Here is a 21,719-nt window from a genome sequence, read left to right on the forward strand (position 1 = left end):
AGCAGGTAGTAGATGGATGGGAGCTAAACTGGACTCCTCCCTCAGGGGCTGCTGAGGCCTGGGAGGCAAACATGGAGGGTTGCAGAAAGTGACCCAGAAGGCATTTAGGAAGCCCAAGGCCTTCTGCCACATCATTGCCCACAGGGAACTGGTCTGAGCTACCAGGCCTAGATCAGGCTTCAGAAAAAGCACAGCTCCTGTGATATCTGGATTGCCCCTTTCTCTCCCTTTTCCAGTCCCCTTCCCCTCTGAAAGCCTCTCCCAGTATACCCTAGGTCCAGAATCTTAGCCGTTTATTTTTAGCTTAACTGTGGCCTGAAAGGCTTGGTCCCCAGGTGAAGGCATTTTAAGGAGCAGCTTATATGGGGAAGAGCATTTGGAGGGCTGGGCTCTTTCTTTCCTTGCATTACTGCACCCCACTCTCTGCTCTCAGGCGTGTCCCTTCTCCCAGCTCATTGCAAATTGGGGGTGGGCAGCTGTGACTGAGGGATGACCTCAAACTATTTAGAAGGATTATAGCTCTTCACCAAGTGTTGGGGAACCTTCTATAAAATTAGCTCCTCTTGAGGTGTTCTCAGTCCGACAGACCCAATTCTCTTTATCATGGGGATCTGGGGAAATAAAACCCTACCATCTCAGGTCCTAAATTGAATCCCATTCCATTTTATCTAGCCCTCAATCAGACGCTCATCCTAATTTCTCTCCCAGCTACCTGAGCACCAGTTACCACAGCAACCCCAAAGCTCCCTCACAGCACTGGACTCTCACATTTTAAACTGAAAGTCACCTTAGAGCTCATCAGTCCCAACTTCCCATGTTACAAGGAAGGAGACTGAAGTCCACCTATGGGAAGTGACTTGTCCAAGGTCACACAGCTTTTTAGTGGCAGAATTAAGATGAAAACGCTGCACTTTGACTTCCAATCCAGTGCTCTTTCTGCAAAGCCGCACCACTTAGCATCCCCACTGAGCTCAGAGTTTGGGATCTGGAGTTTAGGTCCTATTTCTAGAGACATCGTGGGAAATTCTAGGATGAGGTCTGTATGAAGAGTCAGCACCTGTTTTCCCCCTGAAGCTCTTGTTTTGTGTTACATTGCCTCAGGCAAGGCGGGGATGAGGGGGGCTGCTGGGCCATGGTGCGCCTCTGCTGGGCTCCCGGCTTGTCCAAACCGACCTGGGGAGCAGGTGTGGGCCCTCTGTCCCCAGAGCTTCTTGAAGAACAGTTTGTTCTGCAGGGGCTGCAGCCGGGGTAGAAGGAGAGTGACAGACACCAGCACAGCCCTGGAACCTGCTGCAGCTGCTTCCTGTTGTCAGACGGCTCTCCGGCTGAGGGGCTGAGCTCCCTGGCACCCCGCTCGCCCCTGCCTAGCTCTCCACCGGGACCACCTGCCTGCCTAGGCCAGCGACCTCCCGTGGATACAGAGGAAGACCAAGTTCAGGGAGTGAGAGGTCAGAGGAAGGAAGCGGCCCAGGGCCGGGCACACTTCCAGCCTCATTCTGTGCAAACGGGATCCCGTCCCCTGCATGTGCATGTTCACTCCTGCCTCACCTCCCCTTTCCCATCGGGAAGACTTTCCCACCATCCCCGTAAAGCCAACTTCTCCCTGTTTTCCGGGCCCCCTCATCCTTGTGCATGGTGACACCCCTGCCCCCCCGATTGGCCGTACTGGACCGTCCAGTATGAGTGTGTGGGCCCCAACCTCACACTGCCTTGTTTTGTGGTTTGACATTTCACCTGGGTTTGTTTTGTCTCCTCTTTAAGACTTAAAGACAGGAGAACTTGGGTCCCTAACCACTGCCTCCTATTTCAGACAAGATCCCTTACAGAGCTGAGCTCAGAGCTGACCCTATGGTAGGGACACAGTAAGTCCTCGTTGAACATCCCAATGTCTCTGTCCTGGTTCCTGTGTGAACTGCAGTCACCCCAGACTGGGGCGTGGGGGGAGGAGAAGGAGAAGAACAACTTGGGCTTCCCTGCCCGGAATTTTCTGCCTGGTAGTCATGATGCCTCCTTATGGGAAGCTGCCCAAGGCCTTGCCCCTCTCCAAGCTTCCTTCCAGATTCCCCTCTGACTAATAATGAGAGTATTACGGGGCTGGCCTGAGTGGACCCCCTCCCGTCTACACAGGATTCCCCCAGTGTGAACGCTTGCAGGTAGATGGCCAGGGAAAGGGGAGAGTGGTGGGAGCCTGCAAGGAGGCCGCTATCCACCCCAGGGCACGGCTCAGAACACTCCCAGTATGGGCTCTCCAGCCTCCATCTCCCTAGGGACTAGCTCATTGTCCCCAGGGGGTCTTAGAGGGGCTGGGGTAGAGGTGGAGGGAGCACTAACCTCGCACTCTCAGCCCAGCGCTCTTCCCCCCATTGTGAAATGGCCTTGGATGAGGGCCAAGCAGGAAGCCGCCTCCTATAGGCTCTAACTCAATCCCTGGCACCTGGGGTGTGAAGATGGGCCCCAGGCTCTTCCCTTCCCAAGGGAGGCCGGAGCTTGACACTGAGCCCGCCTGCTAGGAGACAGCCTGAGCTGCCCTTGGCTCATCGAGAGGGCCCTATGCCTCCCCGACAGCTACGCGGGACATTCAGAGGGGTGTGAAGGGCAGTGGAAAGTGCGTGGGCCTGGGGCTCAGGGTTTCCAGGCTCTACTCTGCCATTATGAGCTTTGTGACCTTGGGCAAGTCACTTTCCCTCTCTGGGCCTCACTCAGTTTTCTTACTTGTGACTAACTAGAAGGTAAAGCATCAGGCTAGGAAGATCTTGCAGGCCTCTCGAAGCTTGATATTATGACTCACTGAAGTCAGTGCTTCATTGATGTTATTACCAGGACTTGGCTCTGGTCTGGCAGGGAGTCCGTTCACTATGTCTGTCTAGGTTTCCCCATATAAATCTGCAACGGCTGGTCTCTCAGAGCCGTGGAGTGGGCTTCCCTGGACAATCAAGGATGAATGACGACAGAGGCCAAGAGATGAAGAGCATCTGTTACTTTGGGGAGTTAGGACACCTGGGTAATTTGTACAGAAACTCTGGCTACATAATTTCCTGTCCTTCAATTCCAGGCAGGAAATTTAAAAATTTGGGATCCCTAATCATCATGAATAAAGGGACCCCTTCTCCCACGCACTAAACTCTTATTTTTTTTAACATCTTTATTGAAGTATAATTGCTTTACAATGGTGTGTTAGTTTCTGCTTTATAACAAAGTGAATCAGTTATACATATACATATGTCCCCGTATCTCTTCGCTCTTGCGTCTCCCTCCCTCCCACCCCTCTAGGTGGTCACAAAGCACCAAGCTGATCTCCCTGTGCTATGAGACTGCTTCCCACTAGCTATCTATTTTATGTTTGGTAGTGTATATATGTCCATGCCACTCTCTCACTTTGTCACAGCTTACCCTTCCCCCTCCCCATATCCTCAAGTCCATTCTCTAGTAGGTCTGTGTCTTTATTCCCGTCTTACCACTAGGTTCTTCATGACCTTTTTTTTTTTTTTCCTTAGATTCCATATATATGTGTTAGCATAGTATTTGTTTTTCTCTTTCTGACTTACTTCACTCTGTATGACAGACTCTAACTCCATCCACCTCACTACAAATAACTCAGTTTCGTTTCTTTTTACGGCTGAGTAATATTCCATTGTATATATGTGCCACGTCTTCTTTATCCATTCATCTGATGATGGACACTTAGGTTGCTTCCATGTCCTGGCTATTGTAAATAGAGTTGCAATGAACATTTTGGTACATGACTCTTTTTGAATTATGGTTTAAAAGTAGGGGGAGGAGGAAGGCAGGAAGAGGACAGCGGTCTTCACACTCCAGACATCTAGCCAGCCTGGGACGACTTGAGCGATAACCACGCCTGCTTTTCTTGGTCTCAGTTTCTCCTCGTACAACCTGGGGTGTGGTGGCCCTCCCCTTCCTGAGGTTCAGCAAGGAAGGAAACCATCGATGAGAAGGTGAGACCCTGTTAAAGCTCACACGTGTTTCATGAGTGCCGCCACCCCAATTCTACACACAGCTGAACTTCCAGGCGAGGGGGGGCCAAGGTGCCCATGGGGTGTAGTCTGTGGGGCAGTGGGAATTTCTTTGAAGCTCCCCAGAGCCACAGCACCTGAAATCCCACCATTAGAGTCTTTTCTTTGTTTAATATTGCCTAAGTTGCCTCCAAAAATGGAGTGAGTGTGACGTATCTAACCATCTGTCATAAACATATTAGCATGATTTAGCTACCAGATGGGTGGCCTCTGCACACCTAGCTGAGGTTAGTGAGAGACAGGTTTGGTGGAGGTGGAGGGGAAGGTGTTTCGGAGGACTGAGAGCTTGTACTCAGGGCACTGCTTGAGTAGGAGGGGAAAATAACAATGAAACCCGGCCTTTCTGCCGTGCTTTCTCACGTACCACTCCACCAAAGCAGTGTGAGCAGAATATTCCCATTTTACAGTTGAGGAAATGGAGGCTCATAGGGATTAAAGAAGTGACTTTTCTTCAGAAACACAGCCAGAAAGTGCTGAATTGGGCCTAGAGTCCAAGAATTGAGAACCCAGGAGGCAGGATTTTGCCTGTGTTGGGGGATGGAGGTGGGGTGGGGGACAGGGGCTTGGGAAGGAGGAGGGGAAAGATGACAGGTGGAGAGCAGAGCCCCAGGTTTTTCTACTGTGCCCAGAGCTGGCCTCTCTTCTGACTTCCCTCCCTTCTCACCATCTCCTACCACTTTCCCACCACCTTTTTGGACGCCTGAAAGCCCTGCCTCCAGTCTGGGCTGCCCTCAGACTGCGCCATTTGCCTGTTCTTCCCCCGGTCAGGGACAGCGCAGCATGGCGGTTGGCTCTGAAGTCCGTGGGCCCAGGTTCAGATCTCCACTCCACCTCTTACTGGGGGTGTGACCAAGGCACATCTTTCCACCTCTTGGTGCCTCAGCGTCTTCCGCCAGAAAGTGGACGTCAAACAACATTCACCTCACAAGACTACTAGGAGGTTTTAACTATATAGTTAAAACCAGAAAATGGTTAAAGCAACCAGAAATGAGCCTGGCACTAGTCATTTCTCAATAAATATAAGCCAGGTATTCTTTGAGAAAAAAGGAGTCTCTCCTCTAATACAGAACTCGGTCCACTTCCCGTGACCCCAGCACCTCGAACGGTGCCGGCATGAGTGGGTGCTCGTTTAGTCTATGCTCAGTGATTGAATGAATGATAATGTCCATTACAGAGAAACTTCTAGCCTCAGCAGAAGTGATTCTGAAAAATGATGTTAATAACCTTGGATATTTTTATGGTCTAAGGTCATGGGACAAGACCTGGGAAGGCTAGGGCTGCCTGCGGCCGCACTTGTCTAACGAGGTCAGGGCGTCCCCTGCCGGCCCCAAGGAATGCTGCAGGCAGGGCCCAGCGGGGCGCTCTCACTCCTGAGGTGCCTGCCTGGAGGGGGGCCTAGTGGCACTGCCTACTTTCCCTACCTCGCTGCGAGCAAGGGGAAGGCCAGTGCTAACCACTGGCACTCATGGGCTCTGGAAATTTCCCTAGGGCTCTCAGGTGGGGCTGTGGGGAGAGAAGCAGTAGCTCATAAATTTGTTCGTGGAAGAGACTTCGGCAATCTAGTCTAAGTTCTTAATATAATGATGAAAAAAAAATTAAATACATCTATTGGGCACTTACTGTGAGCGCTTTACATGGATTATCTCACTGAAACCTGAAAACAACCCTTCGAGGTAGGTACTACACAGAGGAAACTATAGATAGGTGCCTCTATCAAGGTCCCACACAAAGTAAGGGACCAGCGGCAAACCCAGGGCCCCTGACCCCCAGTCCAGTGCTCTCGTGCTGTCTCTCCAGGACACTGAATCCAGGACTACATCCTGGGGGCACAGGCAGGGGCAGAAGTCCCTGGAGGCTTGAGTGTCCCAAGAAGACACACAGTGAACATTTGTTGATTGACTGACAGAAAGAATAAAGGAACTGGTAGTTCCAAGCGTCTGGTTGTATTCAGCCCAGGGAATGTGTTGCCATGGCGATCAGGAGGTTATTCTCTCTCTCTGGGGACCCAGACTTCTAGAACACTTCTAGGATATGTGTGGCCACCTCCCTCTGGCCATCCCTCTGCCTTCTCTCAGATGTCTCCACCAGACCTAAACACCTCCCAAGACTCAGGAGGGCTCCCCGGCCTTAGGACCTCAAGCCTGTCACCCTGAACCCAAACCCACCCAACACCATTTTCTGCTGAGTTTTGCTGATACCTTCCCTCCTTCCTTCATCCTTAGCTGATCTTAAAGTCAGCACACTGGACTACATACAGTGAGGCAGGTCAGAACCTGAGGTGTGGTCCCCCTCAGAAACTGGAAACCGTCAAACCAGCACGATATCTGACAAGATGGGCACTGATCCATGCTTGTTGTCATGATCTGCTTCTGTAGAATAAATCTATTATACCTTGACAAACAGGAAAGGGGAACAGCCAACTGCAGTCCAGTGACTAAGGTGCAATAATGCACACCTTAGCTCATTTCCTCCTTCCCACGACACAGTGAGGGAGGCGCTTGGATGACATCTCCATTTTATGAGGAAATTGAGGCACAGAAGGATTTAAGTAGATTTGGAATAAGCAAAAAAAGATTAGTGGGTGTTTCCAATGGAAAACTTGGCAGTGTTTAGAGCACATCCTCTGTGTTATCTGATTAGAGCCTTTCATTGCCTTTTTTTAAAAATAATTAATTAATTAATTTATTTATTTATTTATTTTTGGCTGTGTTGGGTCTTCGTTTCTGTGCGAGGGCTTCCTCTAGTTGTGGCGAGCGGGGGCCACTCTTCATCGCGGTGCGCGGGCCTCTCACTGTCGCGGCCTCTCTTGTTGCGGAGCACAGGCTCCAGACGCGCAGGCTCAGTAGTTGTGGCTCACGGGCCTAGTTGCTCCGTGGCATGTGGGATCTTCCCAGACCAGGGCTCGAACCCGTGTCCCCTGCATTGGCAGGCAGATTCTCAACCACTGCGCCACCAGGGAAGCCCCCCCTTTCATTGCCTTTGAGCTTGTTTGCAACTCTGCACTGTACAGAACTGATGGCAGTGCAGTGATCCTGTCTATGGATACTCAAATTCTGTTTGTTTGAGGGACAACAGTCTCCTCTTGTGGAAAAGTCAATTTGCTTCCGTTTACAAGTTGATCTCAATATTCCTGTTCTATATATGTGTCTGTTCTTTGGAGTCTCCTTTGAATGACTTGTAGCATCTACCTGGTTCCCTCATTAATGATAAGGTAAATAGATCTTGAATATGTGTAAGAGAGTCATGATTTCACCTTTTAATGTTTTTAATTATCTTTTAACAGGGGTAACAGGTAATTTGCCTCCAGTTGCTTAGACAAGGAGAGGTAGACCTGGGGTTCGAACCCAGGCAGCTAGGATGCAGCATCTGTGTTTATAACCATCACCCTATGTTCCAGGTACTGCATAGCTTGATTGCATTAGAGTGGCTGCAGCTGTAAATAAATCAGACCCTTGATCCCACTTCAAACCCTATAGCTCTAATTAAAAGCTAATAAACGAAATGGTGGACACGTGTGACCACAGCATTTGGGAGCGAGAGCTTTGGGCGATATAAGCAGGACACTCCTCCAGACCCTTGGGCCACTACGGCTGAGGAGCGCTGGGTGTTTTTTTCTCCCAGGCCTTCCGGTGGTGGCCCTGCACTTGGGCTTAGGTAGATGCCGGTGCTGTGGGCTGAGGGGCTCTGTGTTGCCCTTGGTTCTGCACAGCCTTTTGCCGAAGGCCCAGATGAAGGAGGAGTTTGGGGGCCATTTTCCATTCCCCAGGTCTCCTGGGGTGAGGGAGAAGGAGCCGGGAGCCGTGTGGGCCGCGTGGCTGGGAGACAGTGACCCACCTGCCTGCTGCACGTACTCCTCTGCTCCAGGCACCAAAAGCCACCAACCTGATAGCAAGGTAGGATTTCAGGTGCTTGACAACATTAGAATTTAACCACATCTTGGGGACTTCCCTGGTGGTGCAGTGGTTAAGAATCTGCCTGCCAATGCAGGGGACACGGGTTCGAGCCCTGGTCCACGAAGATCCCACATGCCGCGGAGCAACTAGGCCCGTGCGCGCAACTACTGAGCCTGTGCTCTAGAGCCCACGAGCCACAACTACTGAAGCCCGCGCGCGTAGAGCCCGTGCTCTGCAACAAGAGAAGCCACTACAATGAGAAGCCCACGCACCACAGCAAAGACTAGCCCCCGCTTACTACAGCTAGAGAAAGCCTGTGTGCAGCAACAAAGACCCAACACAGCTAAAAATAAATAAATAAATTAATTAATTAAAAGAAAAGAATTTAACCACATCTTATTGACAGCAACTTTCAATATCTTTGTTCACTGAGCTACATTTACTCCTGCCTGATCATAAACAATTCCATTTTTTCTTATTGGGGAATTTATTTTCAGATGTATATTTTTATAAGTTGATTCACTTCCTTGTTGCTTTTTTTTTTTTTTAGAAATTCACGTTCTTTTATTTATTTATTTATGACTGTGTTGGGTCTTCGTTTCTGTGCGAGGGCTTTCTCTAGTTGTGGCAAGTGGGGACCACTCTTCATCGCGGTGCGCGGGCCTCTCACCATTGCGGCCTCTCTTGTTGCGGAGCACAGGCTCCAGACGCGCAGGCTCAGTAGTTGTGGCTCACGGGCCCAGTTGCTCCGTGGCATGTGGGATCTTCCCAGACCAGGGCTCGAACCCGTGTCCCCTACATTGGCAGGCAGATTCTCAACCACTGCGCCACCAGGGAAGCCCCTTCCTTGTTGCTTTTATTCATTGTTTTTAATTTTTAAATCTAAAATTTTAAAATGTAGCCACATTATTTTGTTTCATAGTACTTCTTTTTATCATTCTTTTATTTATGGCAGAAATACTGGTTTTCCATTTATGATAATGATATTAAATAAACTTGTTTAAGTATAAAACGAGTCAACTTAAAAGTGTTAACTGATAGTGCAGGTGGTATTTGGATAATGGCAGAAATCAAGATGGTGGTGTCCAAATGATGGAATTTATATATTATTATAAATGATAGCACTGTTTTTTACTCTTTATTGAGCATTTATTAGGTGTCAGCCTCAATGCCATCCACGTAATGCTGTTCAATAGAATCTGTGCTAATGGAAATGCTCTATATCCGCACTATCCAAGCCACATGAGGATACTGGGTCCTTGAAATGTGGCTAGTGAGACTAAAGAATTGAATGTTTTCTTTTATCTAATTTTAATTAATTTAAATTTAAGTATCCATGTTTACCATACTTGAGCAAGTGTAAGGGTCTTAAATATAAACTCTTTATAACATCTGTGAACTATTATTATTGCCATTTTGCTGATGAAGAGATTTAGACTTTGAGAGGTTGCCTGAGGTCACATAAGTAGCAGAGATGGCATCTGAACCCAGACCCATTGAACTACAGAACAGGTGCTCTTAATCACTTCCCACAGAAAAAGCCCAAAGAACATTCTGTCAGTAGCTGAATTGTACTGGGCCATGTGTGATGCTATAACTGGCAGACTTGTGTATTTCTTTTACTAGAGTGGCTTGTTCTGTCATGGGATGGCCTTAAGGTATCACACAGGGTACTGGCATGACTGTTGATTTTTGAGTGGAACTGAGGTGTGACTGAGCCCGTGGGAAGCAGTGAGATGTGTCCACATTGAGGGCTAATCCTGACAAGGTCCCAGATGAATCATGGCCTCCAGGCTCTGTGCTCCTTGAGCACAGGGCCATTTCCTTCACCTGGTGTCGCCAGTACCAAGCCCATGGCTCTAAAGAACATTGGTCAATGTTCAATGAATGATAGAGGCTTAGAGCACAACGGTCATCATTTAGGTCAACCTTTGGATCACACAACTCTGTAACTGGTTTCACTTAAATTCATGACCATAAATATCAAGTGAGCCCTCACATTCCCTGGCAGTCTGACAACACATCTTAAATATGTTCAGTCTCTGATGATTTCACACTTTCTTCCAAATGTCCAGCACCCTGATTATCTTGTGGCTTTTGGTTCTCCAGGATCTGTACCTGTTTGTAATCCTCCGTTGTGTGGGTCTTGGTGAAAGGCAAGGAATATAAAAGGGTCAGAGGGTCACTCCCTCACCTACCCCAGGACTTGGGCTCAAGCATATGATCTAGGATTGGCCAATCTGGGGCTTGCAACTAGGACTCTGACTTCTGAGCTAGTGAGACCAAGGCCCAGGGCTCTTTAGAGGCTATTCATAGTGGTAGTCATTGCAGGGTGGTCTTGTGCTGGCAGCCCTATAGGAGGAGTTTTCACCAGACCGTTCCAGTCTGTGCTAGTTCCATGGGCATATGAAGATGACTCCCCAGTTTGTAGTTATAACTTTTACCTCTCTGCTGAGCTCCAAACTTGTATATGCACTTGCTTACTTAATAGTTCCACTTGGATATGTAATAGGCATCTCAGATATTACAAGACCAAAAAAACACTTTTCATCTTCTTATAAAACTATTTACTTCTCATGTCTTTCCTATCTTAGTAAATGGCACCACCATCCACCCAACTGCTCAAATTCAAAAACCTATGAGTCATCCCCGATTTCTCTTTTCCTCTTAATGTCCACAGCCAGTTGAGTACGAGTCCTGTTGACTCTACCTTCAAAGTATACACTAACCTGATCGCAAATGTTGCTAGCACCTGGACTTTTGCAATAACCTCTGCGGTAGCCCCCAACCCTTCACCAAGATATCTATGTCGCAATACCTGGAACCTATGACTATGTTACCTTACATGTTTAAAGGATTTTGTGATTAAATTAAGGATCTTGAAATGGGGAGATTATCCTGGATTATCCAGGAAGGTCCAATATAACCACAAGGTTCTTATAAGAGGGAGGCAGGAGGATCAAAGTCAGTAGTAGGAGATGTGACAATGGAAGCAAGAGGTGGTAATGATGTGAGGAAGGGGCCATGAGACAAGGAATGCAGGTGGCTTCTAGAAGGGCAAGGAAACAGATTTTTCCCCTGAAGCTTGCAGATGGAATGCAGCCCTGCAGACACATTGATTTTAGACTTCTGAACTCCAGACCTGTAAAAGAATAATGATTTTAGACTCCTGAACTCCAGACCTGTAAAAGAATAAATTCATGTTGTTTTAAGCCACTAAGTGTGTGCAGATTTGTTACAGCAGCAATAGGAAGCTAATACAACCCTCTAATTGGTCTCCCCATTTCCTGCCTTGTCTCTACAATGCCTTATCTACACCACAGACTGAGGATCTTTAAAAAAGCTAAATTGGATTGTCACCGTTCTGTTTAAAACTTCCTTACCAAGAAGCTTTTCTTTGTATTTGAAACAAAATCCAAATTTACCAGGGCCATTGGCCCTATATGAGCTGGTCAGTGGATACCTCTCCAAGCTCTCCATATTCCTTCACCCCTCCTTCCACATGCCGCCTCCACCCCACCCCCCAAGCCTTGTGGACATGGGGCAACTTGTTTCCCCAGTGGGGCCCTTGTTCTCGCCATTCCCTGTGTCTGGAACACTCTGTCCCCAGATTTTTGAATGGCTAGTCCCTTTAGCTTTCAGCTCAAAGTTCTCCTCTTTAGAGGGATTTCCCTGACCCCAACCTAAAGTAGTCCCCCTGTCACTCTCATTTGTATCATCCTGTTTAGTTGTCCGCACAGCACTCTTTATTTGAAGCTATACTTACTAGTTTACTGTTTATTTCCTCACTACTCCTTTAACCCAAGTTTCAGGAAACCAGAAACTTGTATCCTGCTGTAGCCCCCCCCCACCTCTCCTACAACAGTGCCTGGCATAGGCTAAGAGACCCTCAGTGAAAACCCATTGCATGATTTCATGCTTGACTTTTCCAAGACCTAGGGTTCAAGTTGGCTACTGGCAGAGCAGGGCCTACACCCCAGATCTCCAGACTGAACCCAGAGGTGAAACTGAGACCCGGCTCCAGGCCCTCTTACTAGAGCTGGGGCCACCCAGCCTGGTCAGAGAAGAGGGACAGTTCAGAGAGAACTCATGGAGTGTTCCCGCCATGGGAACTTATTACAATGACAGTGGTAATGAAAACAACAGCTAATGTTATCGAGCACCCTCTATGAGCCAGGCACTGTTGTAGGTGTTTAATGTAAGTTCATTTGCTCTTCACAACCACACAGTGAAGTGGATACTATTATTATAGGTTGAGGAAATTGAAGCACGGAACAACAGTACAGCTTAATATACACAACTATAGGTTTCCATCGCATCCTTCCTGTGCTCTCTCACTCTCTCCCACTGCTTGGGTTAGAGTATTTGCTTGTCTGTGAAATCGCGCACAGCCCCAGGGCCTCGGGGTCGTTGCCTTCCCGGGACTGGCGGTGGCGCCCCAGAGCGCAGGCGCGGGGCGGGGCGGGGCGGGCGGGCAGAGGGCGGAAGCAGGGATTGGGTGGAAGAGAGCTGAAACCTAATAGCGGAAGTCCCGCCCAGCCCGGGTGAAACTTCCGGCTCTAACGGCTTGGGGTTTATGCTGACGGAGCGGAGGCAGCAGGGTCAGGATGGTGCTGCTGGAGAGTGAGCAGGTATAGCCAGAGCTGGCCGGCTGAGGGACCGATACTGTTTGGGGCTTAGCTCGGGACCTCTGTCTCCTTCTGCGGGAGGGACTGGGACTTGACGAGGCGGGGGCGGGTGGGGGGGGCGGTTTGGAGTTGCCTAACGGGGCCGGGCTTCTTGTGTTCCAGTTCCTGACGGAGCTGACCAGGCTCTTCCAGAAGTGCCGGTTGTCGGGCAGCGTGTTCATCACCCTGAAGAAGTGTAAGCAGCTGTGGATGCAGCAAGGCCGGAAGGGAGCTGGGAGGCCGAGCGATGCCCCGGCCCGGGTGCCCAGTGACTGGGAGCCACAGGCAGAGTCTGTCTGCCGCGTATCCCCGCCTTCCCGTACCTTCCTCCACCTGGTACTGGCACATTCAGGGCTGAGGGGCCGGAGAGTATTGGGGATTGTGGCTGGTGCGGCCCCCAGCACTTAGCCACCTAGGTCAGTTCCGGTTCCAGTGGGCCCCAAGCATGTCAGGGCTCGTATTTTTGTCAAGGATCCCCAACCGCGCCGTGATTACTGAGATTTAGTCTGCTTTGATATTACAGTGTTCCCATCGTGGAAGTGGCAAGTAGGTTCCCAAAGTGTGGGCAAGGCGTCTGTAATAGCAGATAATGTGGTTAACAGAACTAGATCAGTGGAGGTGGCTTAGGTATCCTCTTGGAATCTTTCTCCTACTTTTTAACTCTTCGTCTACCTGTTAACCACGTCTGTGGCTGTGTTCACCAGGATGTATTTTTCATGCAGATGATGGTCGAACTAAACCCATTCCAAGGAAGGGTTCTGTGGAGGGCTTTGAGCCCTCAGACAACAAGTGTCTGTTAAGAGCGACTGACGGGAAAAAGAAGATCAGCACTGTGGTGAGTTGGATTCCTAATACTCCCAATTTTGGAGTTTAAAGACTTGAATTTAACTTGAGGGGTATATCTGAACCAGTTTTTTGTTTTGTTTTGTTTTGTTTTTAAGTTATTAAATAAAGCCTAGTGTGTAGCTCTCCAGCTGTTTTGGGATCAGGGTCTTCTTTTATTACCTTAGTAATAGAAAACCCAAAAGCAAAATTAAAACGAAGAAGGTAGAAGCCAAACACTTGTTAGAAATAAAATTAGCATATTGGTCCTTACTCAGAGTAGCACGGTAAGGAGCAGTTGGCATATTTGATTCCTTATTCCTTTACTGTGCTGGGCCTTCAGTGAACAGTTTCTTGGTATCAGATGCTTTTACTTTTAAGCTGATTGTTCACTTATCTTTGTGGTTCATGTACCAAACATGTATTATATTAGGCTTTGTATTTGAGAGCATATGATTTAGTCAAGAGTCCTAGTATTACTCCCTTTCAAAGTGGGGGTTGAATATGGCCAAGCAAGAGACTGCTTGGATTCCAAATGAATACTTTATTCTGCTGGGGCAGAACCAGACTGCCCTCTAATCACATCAGCATAGGATATTCATGAGAATATATGCCATAATTAGTTGATGTCTCCCATTACCAGTTATCTTGAGAAGACTTTTACAGTAAAGCAAGCTTATGTGGCTTTTAAAAATAAAGTTGGGTGTCATGAAATACGGAAAACTAAGGAATCTTCAGAGGTAGAATTTCTTTTGTTGTGGTAGGTTGCATTTTGCTTAAATGCGCCTGAACTAATGGTAGGTTTAAAATAAGATGGGGAGGGAGTACTTTAAAAGTATCTTGCACAAAAGATTAAGTCCTTTGACGTCTCTCAGAACCCTGAGAAAAAGTCAGTGCCATGTGTGTAAGAGATTTCAACAGAGGCAAGAAGCATAGCTTCTTAAGGAGCCCACTTCTGCCTCTTTCCCATCTTGGTACAATTCTCAAAGTGCAGAGATACTTTGCTTGTTCCTCAGGCAGAGGAAAGTGGAGTAGAAAAATAGCTTTTACTGTATTATGACCCCTGCAATTGGAAAGAAATATTTTTAAAGATTAGGATGTTGTCTTCACGAGGCTTTTGAGTTGCTATTGGGTGAGGCAGATGATTCCTATGTGGATAACAGGGGTGACCTTTTCCCCAATCTTTTCCAGGTGAGCTCCAAAGAAGTGAATAAGTTTCAGATGGTGAGTGTCTGGTGTTCTCTGTGTCTCGTTTCACAGGGCAAGCATAATAATTAACATTGGCCTAAGATTGCTATTTAGGTTCACTGCTCTCCTGTGATGTCTTACCAGTAGTTTACAAGTAAAAGCTGCCAGGCTGCTGTGAATTCTACTTTCAACGCTGATATTGTCCTTTTTAGCTAGATTTTGTTGTCTTAGGCTTCAGATATGCTCTATGTATAGTATAGCTGAATAAGAAGTTGCCTGTAGTTTTCCATTTTTGCTTAAAAAAGAAGTAAAAAACGTGCAACTCACTAGTGGGTGTTGCAGAAGCTGCTATAACGTGAGGGTGTTTTCCTTACACCATTTTCCTTAGGATACAAGTATCCCCATGGTGTTATATGCTTTATCAGATAGGCTTTCTGATTTTGGCTACCCTAAATCCATTACGGAAGCACAGCAGATGCTCCACCAATGTGCAACTCTTCCCACTGAGGTCATGCTCTGTGTCTTTTAGGCTTATTCAAACCTACTGAGAGCTAACATGGATGGGCTGAAGAAGAGGGACAAAAAGAGCAAGAGTAAGAAGAGCAAAGCAGCGCAGTGAAGGGCACCAGATTCCCGCCTTCACCAGCTAACCACTGAATTGCTATTTTTCCTTTGGTTTTTACTTTTGGCCACAAAGCTGGGTTTCTCATTCCCCTACAATAACTGTTTCATGTGAGATTAGGGTCAGTTTTGGATGGAAGAAGGGCTGCAGTGTTTACAGGGTAGTTACAAGAAGCCAGTTTATTTTATATCTGGCTAAGTGGTCTGTGTTGTATGGTTGTATGTTTCTGGATAATAGTTTACAGTCTCTGTAGCTGTCTGTGAAAAGCACTGTATCATTAAACCTGTATTTATCAGTACTGACCATCTTTTATTCCTTTTCCCATCCCATAGAAAGTTTCTGGCAATAGCTCCTCATTCTGGAATGACTGATTATGAATAGGCTTTAGGCCCTGTCTTATGAGTTACTGGAATTGAAACCTGACAATTTTATAAAAAGTTGTGTTATTTCATGGGTATTTTTCCCAACTTGGCTGTATAATTTTATCATCATAGTTCCTTTAGCAAATTTGAATGAGTTCTCATAGCGAAATGAGAGTCTGCTTAACCAAACTAAGGATAAGCCTATTACAAAATCATCAAGAATAAAGAGTCCAAGTTAATGATGATATTTGATTTCTTTATGCCCTTTATTTTGGACATTTTCATGTGCTCAGTATATAGGGCTGAGAAGAACAAGGCTGTTTTCTTGTGTTCTAGCTCCACAAAACCTTTAGTGCTAATAGATTTGCAATTAAAAAGCAACAGATATATGAAAACATTTATTATATTCAAAAGATAAATTTATAATATATTACACATGAAAAACCTACAAAGCTCAACTCTGTAGGACAGCTTCTTAGAACGTAAAGCTAATTTAAAATTACAATGAATGTACAACATTTTATAGTATAAGCTTCTCTCTGTTTGAACAATGTTTAATGATCGTTCTTTAGGATTAAAATAAGATTCTGTAGTAGTCATCTCTGTAGCTATACAGGAACAGCACAGACACCCTGCAAAAGAAGGGAGAAGACAGGATCAGTATAATGGTAGAGAACAGAGTTGATAAATTATTTTTAGAACACTTAACTGTAGGAGTTTTGTGTAATCAACAACAATATGGAAGGCCAGTCACTAAAAATGTTACATAAGTTTTACAGAAGCTGTGACTGGCAAGGGTCCAGTATAGACAGTATAAGGGGCTACACAAGGAGCCCACCATTCACCTCACAGGCTTTGTTGTTTCCTTTTAAGTGGATGATAACATGAACAACTGGCAAGGGGACATAAAACAAAGTAGTCACACTTGTTTTTGTTCATTTAAGTGTTTCTAGGAGTTACCTGGGTGATTAAAAATTATAACGTGCAGAAAAAGCATTTGAAAAAACTCATACCCATTCATAATTATAAAAAAAAAAAGAACCCTTCAGAAAATGAGTAATTAAAAAAAAAAAATAACTGGGATAGCTGCTACTGGGACCACTGCGTTTTGTTATTGACAAGATCATGACTGTGATTCACAGTCCTGATTACCAGTTGCAGTTCTAATGTAGCAGCTTATTAGCCATCTGACCTCAACATGACAATAAGATATTTGTCACTTTAAAACCCCTCCTTGGGAAAAAGACCCCAAAAAACAAAAAAACCCTCTTTGAGTTTTAACCCATGTTGAAACCTGCAATGCCTAAGTGATAACTTACTTTTTTTCTACTTTGATGTTATAAATTTCATCACAGACTAATTTGAGGTATCTTTGCTTTGGCAGGCGTGACAGCAGCTGCTTCACAGTTGTGTTAAATGCCTGTTCATCAGCATCCCACTAGGAAAAAAATAGATAAGACTTAACAACAGATACTAGGGTTTATTAAACCTGGTTTTTTCTGGGTCACTGATGAAATGTCAATGCCATTCCCCCCTTTAAGTATACTGAAGAGATCAGTTACAGGGAGAGAGAACTAATGGGGAGACTGCTAGGGTTCTTCCTTTGAAGCATCGAGTTTCTTTACAAGACCAGTTTACTAGATCCTGACTAACAGTGCTGCAGCCCCAGTGTGCTCATGTGACTTTATACCAGTTATTTCTGCCAACTGTTGACTTTCTGTGAAATGGAGATACCACCTCTGATATATACCCATTTGAGTGGCTCATAAAGCAGTAAATTCCCAGTATAGGCTTATTTACCAGACAACAGAATACTAGTGGGGAGGGGAAACAGGGAAGGGGGAAGTCAGCTTATAAAAGAAACTACAAGGATATATTGTACAGCACAGGGAATACAGCCAATATTTTATATAAATGGAGAATAACCTTTAAAAAAAAACCAAAACGTAGTATGAAATGTTAGCTCTGGGGCAAAGTTCATTTTTCATATAACTTAATCTGTGACTAAACTCTCTGGATAGACAAAAGCATTCTTTGGTATGACGTTGCAGAAATCACCTGTAGTTATTCTTACAGTTGAACATTCTTATAGCAAAGGTAGGTATTTACATTTTTTTAAAGTTCAATTAGGCTATTCGATAATAAGGGTATGTACCTGTTAAAAAAAAAAAAAGCATATGAAAAAGGACCTAAATTTAATTTTTATGAAAAGATCTTCCATGTAGTTCTAGTTCTGCAAATGAGCTTCCCTAGTTGGAATGAAGGTTTGTAGAAGTGGCATAGTATAGTGGGTAAGAACATAGATTCCACTAGTCTGCCTAAGTTCATATCCTGGCTCTGCAACTTCCTAGTTAGGTGAATTTGAGTAAGATATCTAGCCTGTCTGCCTCCGATTCTCCATAAAACGTAGAATGATTCCATTTATCTGTAAAATGGGGATCTGTAAGAAGGTAACATACATATCCCTTGGGGCTGTTGTGATTAAATGAGTTAATATTTGTAAAGTGTTTAGAACAAGGCCTGCCAGAGCCTGACGCACAGTAAAAGCACTAGATGTTTGTTAAAATCATCTCTGAAATTTAAAAGAAAGTCACTAGAAAAGTGTGATTTCCCTCAAAATTTGATTTAGTAATAAATACATATGTCACATAAAAGGAACAATGTTACCAAATTCCTGGAACTGCCAGAAAAATACCTAATATCACTAAGAAAATAATGCCATTTTCAACTTTCTTTTGGCAAATCAACAGCTTTGGGATTTTAAAGGCCATAATGCAGAAGAGTTCATCTTGCTTACCTCTAATGATAGAAACTGTAAAATTGTTTCTTTGGGTAGATCCACCTGTTGATACATAAAAATGTACATCGTGTCAGGGAACCTGGGCAGCACACACTGACTTGTGCCTATGGTGTCACTTCGGATGGAGCAACATGAATGGGATGCTCCCGTGCTTATTGAACTGGGCAGTGATGCGATCTCAGCACGGGTGAACTAATACTCCCAGGCCCCACACATCACACCCCAAAGGTTTGACACTGCTATCTGCAAAGGCCTGAAACATTTAGAAAAATGATGATTTTCGTGTTGTCCCCTTCCCCCCAATCTTTCAGAGGAAGAAACTAGGAGAAACGGGCCTGCATCCCAATGCTGCTAATACTGAGCAAAAAAAAAAGCCCTGACCTCTGAGGAAACTACTTTGACAGTATGGACAAAAGCCATCCTCAAAAAGTTAAAGAAAGTGACTTACAGCCAAAATTTCAATCTCACTGCTTTTCTGATGCAAGTTAGCAAGGGAGGTCTGAAGTCGGGTTTGTACCTAACAAGAAGAAAGCATGTTAGAATTCAGAACCTGTCAAACCAAGCCATCTTTCTTGCCGTTTCATTTCTTATTCTAGGAAACAATCACAGGTGACAAACCAAAGCCTAGAAGGGATCCCAAATATTATATAAGGGACTTGCTCTTAATCCACCTCAGTAAGATGAGTGTCTAGCCTATTATAATCTCAGGGGAAATGAGATTTTTATAGCCTACCTTGATCATTTGCTTACTCATCCACCTAGCTGCTTATTTCTTTATAATTTTGAAATGAACCTAATAAAAGCTCAGTACTGTGAAATAGTGCATGTGGAAGCAGGGAGATTTTAGTATTAAGCTAAATTTAGAAAAAAGGGGACAGTGACAGCAATGAGAATGTGGAACTGAAATATGGTAGAAAGGAAAAACAAGTTTCTACCCAACATCCTGAGAAACAGCCAGGAAAGCTAACAAAATGGGGTAACTTGATCTTTTGTATTTCAATCTAATTACATTCCCAGATAATGACTGCTCTCTTCATACCCTCTTCCCAGATGAGGCCAGTGTGCCACCTGCGCTCATTAGCCTTGTCCTGCACTTCCCTTCCCACTGTCCCTCCCATTTGGAACACCCTCACCTTCCCTCCCTGCCTATTTAAATCCTTCCGGGATCATCTCCACGAAGCCTTTCTTGATCATCCATGCAAACACTGATCTTTGTCTCTCCCCCATGTCTGTAGCACACTCTGACACTCATTCAGTGTACTTATTAATTCAGCATCCTATTACTGATTTCCTTCTATTTTCCAACTATATAATGCATATGCTTTGGAGGTTATAAACTCTTCAAGGACTGGGGCCCTGCCACGTCTTTTCTATTTTACCTGGCACTTAGCACAGAATCAGGCAAAGAGCAGATATCAAAAACATGTATGCAGTGAGAAACCTGCCCCAAGTCTTGTGGTAGATCTCTTCTGCTTTGTTATTTACAACAAAACCAAACAAACCCCATCTGCTATTAGAGCCAGATCAGAAAGTTTTTATTTGGATCCAGTAATTCTGACAACAGCTGCATCTAGGTGCCCACAGTGTACACTGACGCCGCTTTGGAGGACAAATGGGGCAGAATCCTGGCACCAGAAATTCTTTGTGTTGATGGAATTTTCAGAAGTCACCAAGTTCAGGAAGTGGGAAGAAAAACATTTCCAGGAAACTGTTTCTTTTCCTCTTCTGTTCTCTTCCTCCTTTGTAGCTCACATTAGAAAGCCAAGGAAACTCTGACCATATACCTGAGTTTCATACCGCCTCCTAGTGCTGGCTGACAGCTTCTCTGGGGCTACCACGCTCACAATGGGAACAACTGTTGCTCCATGGATTTCAAACAAACCTGAAACAGAGAGTTTTAGCTGTTATGCCCTCATCTGGTCCCACTTTCTATAACACACCACAGAGACGGCGGAGATGATTAGAATCCACTCGGGAGTGATTCTATGGACTGGATTGTGTCTGAGCTTTGTGTTCTATCTCTGCAACTGCCTGCACTTGACCAGAAGGAGTCCAGAACCCCACCCAACCCCCAGCAGTTCTGATACTTCTGTCAAGATCACCAGCCTTCTCTCCTCAGGTGGGAGGTGACAAAGGCATAGAGAGGCAGTATGAGCCAAACCTCATGAACCTAAGAAAAAAATCAAACTGTATTTCCCAAACTCTAATACTTCTTTAAATTCCTCAAAGCATTTGAAATCTGATGGTGGCACAAAGCCTGCTAACAGAAATGAACCCAGAAGACCCAATTCTGTTAAAAGCCAAGTATGTCTTCTCGTGGACTTCACTGGGACATTTCTTTTTCAGTCAGGTTGACAGATGTGGTGAAACTAAAGCCGTAACTATCACCACTGTTCCCTCTTGGCTTTCATGAAAACAAATGTATATAGTGTCTTTCTCCAAGGCATTTCAAAATGCTTTTCTTCAATCTTCCATATGGGGAAAATGTATCCACATTTGACCTATATAATAAACTGAATCAAAGGAAGATTAAACCACTTGTAAAAATAAGACAGATATATCAGGACCAAAAGAGTCACCAAACTCCCAGTGGTTTTATCATTTTCTAGAATGTGGGTTTCAAAGGGATAAATTCCATTTGGTATAACTAACTGTGTATATGCTACTTTAAGAGTATATTTCTGATGCAGTGAGTTAGCCACAGTCATAAGTATTTATAGCAAACACATACACACACACACACACACACACAAGCATTATTACGTTTAGGTTACAATTAGTAATTATACCTGAAGCATTAGAAAATGACCCCTTCAGATTTTGTACTGCAAGATTATCGGAAGCTTCTCTAAAAACAAGCAAACAAAAACAATTAGAATAAACAGTCATTAAGACAAAACAACACAGATAATTTACAGTGAGCTATACTTAGAGGGAGGCTTTTTTCTATTAAATATAAAAATATTTAATAAATATTGGTTATTAGTGGAGGAAAAACAAAAACAAAAAAATTTGCACTTAATTATGCTTTTGGTTCAGAGCAAATAAAAATTATCAAGGCTGTCACTTCAAATTAACATTCTAGAGACAACGTTCTGATTTATTCAGCTGGGTGTGAAGTACTGGCTCAACATAAGAAGCTAATTTCAATGAAATATAATGGGTGTTCTTTCTGCTCCCCTCACAATACAAGGAAACATTAGCAATGCCCCGCCTTCATTATGGCAGCAACCTTGGTGATCACCCACAGGAGAACATTTAGTAAATGAGATTCTTTCAAAAGCTGTTGAATGGATGTTCTTTCAAAGACTGAATTAATTTATAGCCTTTGAGA

At 45.0% G+C, this 21,719-nt stretch overlaps 2 protein-coding genes across 4 annotated transcripts in view; one reads left to right on the forward strand and one right to left on the reverse strand.

Moving 5' to 3' along the window:
• The first annotated feature begins 12,454 nt into the window (after window positions 1–12,454).
• SRP14 (signal recognition particle 14) lies at window positions 12,455–15,830 on the forward strand. The gene is made up of 5 exons (XM_036842669.1): window positions 12,455–12,555; window positions 12,715–12,787; window positions 13,314–13,426; window positions 14,605–14,637; window positions 15,131–15,830. The coding sequence occupies exons 1-5, from the start codon at window positions 12,532–12,534 to the stop codon at window positions 15,218–15,220; spliced, it is 333 nt and encodes a 110-aa protein (XP_036698564.1). The 5' UTR covers window positions 12,455–12,531; the 3' UTR covers window positions 15,221–15,830.
• A 140-nt stretch (window positions 15,831–15,970) lies between these two features.
• The window catches only part of EIF2AK4 (eukaryotic translation initiation factor 2 alpha kinase 4), a 108,401-nt gene continuing 102,652 nt past the window's right edge, over window positions 15,971–21,719 (reverse strand). For all 3 annotated transcript variants that reach the window (XM_036842668.1, XM_036842666.1, XM_036842667.1), the window contains 6 exons: window positions 21,175–21,233; window positions 20,170–20,267; window positions 18,834–18,902; window positions 18,383–18,427; window positions 16,905–17,023; window positions 15,971–16,217 (listed from right to left, as the gene is read on the reverse strand). In XM_036842668.1, the coding sequence (XP_036698563.1) occupies window positions 16,160–16,217; window positions 16,905–17,023; window positions 18,383–18,427; window positions 18,834–18,902; window positions 20,170–20,267; window positions 21,175–21,233 (448 nt within the window). In that variant the 3' untranslated portion in view covers window positions 15,971–16,159. The remainder of the gene's footprint in view (window positions 16,218–16,904; window positions 17,024–18,382; window positions 18,428–18,833; window positions 18,903–20,169; window positions 20,268–21,174; window positions 21,234–21,719) is intronic.

The sequence above is a fragment of the Balaenoptera musculus genome, chromosome 2 (assembly GCF_009873245.2).
Source record: "Balaenoptera musculus isolate JJ_BM4_2016_0621 chromosome 2, mBalMus1.pri.v3, whole genome shotgun sequence".
In the NCBI taxonomy this organism is placed as follows: domain Eukaryota; kingdom Metazoa; phylum Chordata; class Mammalia; order Artiodactyla; family Balaenopteridae; genus Balaenoptera; species Balaenoptera musculus.